The sequence below is a fragment of the Vigna radiata genome, chromosome 5, assembly GCF_000741045.1.
Source record: "Vigna radiata var. radiata cultivar VC1973A chromosome 5, Vradiata_ver6, whole genome shotgun sequence".
NCBI lineage: Eukaryota > Viridiplantae > Streptophyta > Magnoliopsida > Fabales > Fabaceae > Vigna > Vigna radiata.
In genome coordinates, this window is record NC_028355.1 from 14273064 (window position 1) to 14278634 (window position 5571).

A 5571-nucleotide genomic window follows, 5' to 3' on the forward strand; every position below is an offset into this window, starting at 1 on the left:
GAAGTGTTCCAAATTTTAATACACAACTCTCCTTTCTTCGACTCATAAAATCACAACTCATCCAAATAATTTTGTTATCTTCCTCTCCCCTTTCCTATAAATTTTTTCTGTGTTCTTTTTAACGTTTTGTAGGTAATTTTAAAAAATAAGATAGATAGAATAAGAGTAAGAATAAAGAAAGAACTCTAAATGTTTTTCTTTAGTTTTTTTTTTTTTATCATATATAATGGATGCTAAAGTACTCTCTTTTCTTATATTATTTTTCAATTGGTATTTTCAAATGTGAAATGGATTGTTGTAAATATGTTAAATTTTAAGATTATAAAGTTAGCTATGATAGAATCACTACATTATAAAAATCATATGCATATTTTAAAATTTGTATAATTTAAATGTGATTAAATATAGTGACAAAATTTAAATAGAAAAAAATGTAGTAGCGCTCTCTTCCAATTGTAGCAGACAACGTTCACACTTCCATACTCTTTGGCCTATAAATTAGTGGCCACGCCAGAGGGCAAAAGAAAGAAGCAGAATTGAACCGAACCGAACCTGAGAAAGAGATAAAGAGGTTCATCAACATGGCGGGTGGGGTGGTTCCTGTGGATTCGTCACCAATTACCAATGGCTTCGTTGCCAAGATCACGCTCTCAATCGTCATCACCTGCATCGTTGCTGCATCCAGTGGACTCCTTTTTGGATATGACCTCGGAGTTTCAGGTTTTTTTCTTCTATATTCTTCTTTTCTTTTTCTTCTTACAACTCCGTCATCAGAAAATCACAGTAGAAGCAGAATCATATGTATTTGCTTTTACATAGTCTGCTTTAGATTCTCAATGGTAGAAAATCAAAACATCTACCAGAAATAGGAGATATACCAGATGTTACTCTCTTAAATACCATTATTATTCATACAGTTTAAGAACAGTTATCTCTAAGAATTATTACTCCAACTTTGATCTATTTTATAAGTTTTCTTCATCATAGATATTACTTGTTTTTTTATTTAATTAACACTTACAATAAGGTAAATTCAAAGTTAATTTTTGAATCAAGAATAAATTTAAATGTAATTATCCCTCAATTCAAAGAGAATCAGCTATACCAGTTATCTTTTGCTGGAGACTGATATCCAAACAATTGAAGAGACATGATTGATTCAAAATATAGGAAGAAAAATTGCGTTTCCAATGATGTATTTTCCTACGATAATGTTTTTTAATTACTATTGTATTTTTGTAGTAAAACTAAAAATATTTAGCATCTTAGAAGACCAATATAGTAATAATAGAAAAGATTAAAAGAAAGTATTTTAAAAAAAATATTTAAATTTAATCTTAAGTACGGGCCACAAAAATGACTTTGAAAAGAGAAACTTCAATCATAGATAGAAAAAGCAGATGTCACTGGCCTCAGAAATACGAAAAACCTTCTTTGGTGGATCGCACATGCTTTGAATCTGAAAGTATTTCAAGGTCCTTTAATTGTATACGTTGAAAAATAATAAAATCTTACATCATATGACATGATACGAAGAAAACGTACTGTCTAAAAATGTTTAGACTTTTACGGACAACGACATTTGTATAAGGAAAATTTTTTTTAACAACACTTTTTTTAACAATTTTTTGACAACACATACATAGCAGTTTGTGATTGGTCTATTTTAAATATTTTTTAGACATAAATTCAAATAAACCAATAAAATGATGACACGTGTCCCGTTGTCAACAAAGGTATCAAAAAATATTGTTAAAATATCATTGTCCTTTGTATACACTTAACAATAACTTTGCAGATGTCACAGTGGGCCCACGAGAAGTTTTATTCGCATGGCGGATACTCTTGTTGTGTCTATGTATTTGGATGAGTTTTGGCAAAATGTTTTATTAGAAGGGAAAATAAAAGAAATTATTATTGTGACGTCCAATAAATTTGATAAAGATAAGTTAGTAATAAAATATTTCTTAGGACTGTAATTCAATTTTACAAAATTAATTTGTAAAATGAAATTTATATATTACGAATTAAAGTTTTATCTTTAGTCAATGTAATACTTTCAACCGTGTTGATATAAGAATTTGGTGGGTTAAAAATTTCAGGAGGAGTGACAACAATGGTACCGTTTCTGGAAAAATTCTTCCCAGACATATTAAGAAAGATTGGTGGGAGTGAAGTGAACATGTACTGTGTTTATGACAGTCAAGTGTTGACATTGTTCACATCTTCTCTGTATCTTGCGGGGTTAGTATCATCTCTGGTAGCTAGTCGAGTAACAACAGCAATAGGTAGAAGAAACACCATCTTATTAGGTGGTGTAGTCTTTCTTCTTGGTGGTTCCCTTAATGCAGGTGCAGAGAATATTGTAATGCTCATTCTTGGTCGTGTCTTACTTGGATTTGGAGTCGGTTTCACTAATCAAGTAAGTTATATTCCTATATTTTTAATTTCTTAAACTACTATACTACTATATTATTAACACCAACATTTAAATTTATTATATATATTTTTTTTAAATTTTGTTACTTAAATTCTCCAGATTTTTAATATTTAGTCCTTTACAATTTTTTTGTCTTTTTAATCATTAAATTTACGTATTAAAATATTTTTCTTAAGTATACATCAATGCTTTTTTTTTCTTAGTTTTTGCATTTCTTTTTTATTTTCTTAAATATGTTTTATTTATTGTTCTGCGTGTTTTGTTTCTTAGTTTTTTCTTAAACTATTTCATATTGTTTTCAAACGTTTTTTTCTCTTTTATATTTTGTTTGGACGATGAAAGATATTAAGAACAACAAAATGAGAAAAAAGAAATGGAAGAGAAAGGTGAATACATTGTAAATGTGTTGATTTCTAAGTTTTCTGTGTTGAGAGAAGTAAAGAAAAGTCCCACACTTTTTTTTTTTCGCTTTTTCTGTAAAATCTTCTATTTTTAGAAAATATTTTTTGAGTGTACCTTTTCTACTACTTTTTGTCCTTTCCCCAATAAAAATAAAAAATAAAATCTCTTTCTGCTACCTTTTTTCCTCCTAAATTTATTTTTGAAGCCAAACAATAAATTATAAATACGTGATATTTTATCTTAAAAGTAAGGCCATATTCTTTTACTAATCATGCAATAAATGTTTGACTACATTATAAGAAATAAAACCTTCAGTATCTTAAAAAATATAAAAATGTATATGCTATTTATTAAATAAAAATAGTTGAAAATATTGTATTAGAATTCAAAAAAATATTGCTTGTACAGTTTTATTAATTCACGTGGAAATCCGCATTCATTATTAATGCCAAGAAAATATTAATCTTTTTGTTCCTATTTTATCTTATCTTTCCTTTTCGGCTCATTTCTTTTTTCTCGTGTACATCTTTTATTTGTCTTTCTACTTATAATATATGTCACTTTCTTGTTTTTCTACCTTTATTTTCTTAATTCTTGCTGCATGCATGTTTATCAATTATATGATATAAGCAAGAACTCGTCACGGTACTTTTAACTTTGACTCAGGCCATTAATGTTGTATTTTATTCTAAGATAAAATATCCCACATATTGAGCCGGCACTATCATCCAAAGGACGTAACGCAACTGCATAATATAATTCTATAACCACCAAAATAGTGAACGGAACACAGCCTTCAATTCAACCATATATCAATATCACACCATTATTTTTTTTAGCGTGAAACACATGCACACAATTAAATTACTACACAAGTCAAATATTCAAAACTAGAAAAATAAAACCACCTTATTTGTTTAAATAAGCTACTAATCTGAACTAAAACTTATAGTGGTGGAAAACCTTAAGATAACTAAATAGTTTAAATTCATTTTTTTAAGTAATGAACCGTTGAATATTAATCAGCATTATATGTTGTGAAAAATAATAAATATTAAGAAGATTTTATAGATGTACTTAGCTCTATCTTTATTTTATTTTTTTCAAAACCAGTTTGAAGAAATTCAGAGAACTTATCAGTTCAAATCAGATAGTTTGAATAAATTATTTGTACAGTTGAATTTAATTATAGAGTTTTAGTTCATATTTTAGAACAACACTAGTATAACGTTGGCATGTTGTGAAAAACAGGCAGCACCTTTGTACCTTTCTGAAATTGCTCCACCGAAATGGAGAGGAGCATTCAACACAGGCTTCCAATTCTTTTTAGGAGTTGGAACATTGGTCGCTGGCTGCATAAACTATGCAACTGCGAAGCACACGTGGGGGTGGCGAGTTTCGCTTGGCATCGCTGTGGTGCCTGCAGCGGTTATGACAATCGGTGCCTTGCTTATAACTGACACTCCCAGTAGCTTGGTTGAACGTGGCAAAATAGAAGAAGCCAGAAGAGCCTTGCGGAAGGCCAGAGGATCCTCCTTTGATGTTGAACCTGAATTGGACGAACTCATTAAGTGGTCACAGATTGCAAAATCTGTAGACAAGGAGCCCTTTAAAACCATATTTGAGAGGAAATATCGACCCCATTTGGTCATGGCAATTGCTATACCGTTTTTTCAGCAAATGACAGGGATTAACATCGTGGCATTCTATGCTCCTAACCTGTTTCAATCAGTGGGTTTGGGACATGATGCAGCTTTACTTTCTGCCATTATACTCGGAGCAGTCAACCTTGCCTCTCTCCTCGTCTCAACTGCTGTTGTTGATCGCTTTGGTCGAAGGTTCTTGTTCATATCTGGTGGCATTCTCATGCTTGTTTGTCAGGTGAGCAAAAGTTAAGTAATTTCCTTATGTTATATATATGTCCAATGTCTCCCTATATTATTAATATTTACAATTTTTGTGGCATGAAGATTGCGGTGTCAGTTATGCTGGCAGTGGTAACTGGTGTTCATGGTACAAAGGACTTATCAAAAGGCAACGCAATTGGAGTGTTGGTGCTGCTTTGCTTCTACACTGCTGGTTTTGGGTGGTCATGGGGACCTCTCACGTGGCTAATTCCGAGTGAGATTTTTCCGTTAAAAATCAGAACCACTGGACAAAGCATAGCTGTCGCGGTGCAGTTTATTACCATATTTGTATTGTCCCAGACATTCTTGACAATGCTGTGCCACTTTAAGTTCGCTTCCTTCGTGTTCTATGCGGGTTGGATTATAGTTATGACAATCTTTGTTATACTTTTCGTGCCAGAAACAAAGGGAATTCCGTTGGAATCTATGTACACCATATGGGGAAAACACTGGTTCTGGCGCCGGTTTGTAAAGGAAGTTACTCAGCAAAATCTTCCATGAGCTAAATTTCACTTCAGGACTGTTGTTCATAACAGTTAAAACTTAAAAATTTTGTTGACTTTGTCTTCCTAAGATACAATGTTTTCTGTATATGTAGAAAATGTCTATTATGATCATATATGTAATTGACTAGTTATAACTATTTGTATGTCAATATATAAATATATTGTATATCTATTTTTCTTTACTGCCTCAACTACTTTAAAGGTTCATGATTATGAGTATTCAATCATTTTAGATTTGGTGCATAAGTTCGTGTCAGTCAAAATTATCTACAATGATTATATATATATATATATATATATATATATATATATATAT

General features: G+C 31.0%; 1 protein-coding gene across 1 annotated transcript; it reads left to right on the forward strand.

Annotated features, from left to right (window-relative positions):
• Window positions 1-476: 476 nt before the first annotated feature.
• LOC106761277 (sugar transport protein 5) lies at window positions 477-5395 on the forward strand. The gene is made up of 4 exons (XM_014644813.2): window positions 477-720; window positions 2103-2422; window positions 4094-4723; window positions 4813-5395. The coding sequence occupies exons 1-4, from the start codon at window positions 582-584 to the stop codon at window positions 5248-5250; spliced, it is 1527 nt and encodes a 508-aa protein (XP_014500299.1). The 5' UTR covers window positions 477-581; the 3' UTR covers window positions 5251-5395.
• Window positions 5396-5571: the final 176 nt, after the last annotated feature.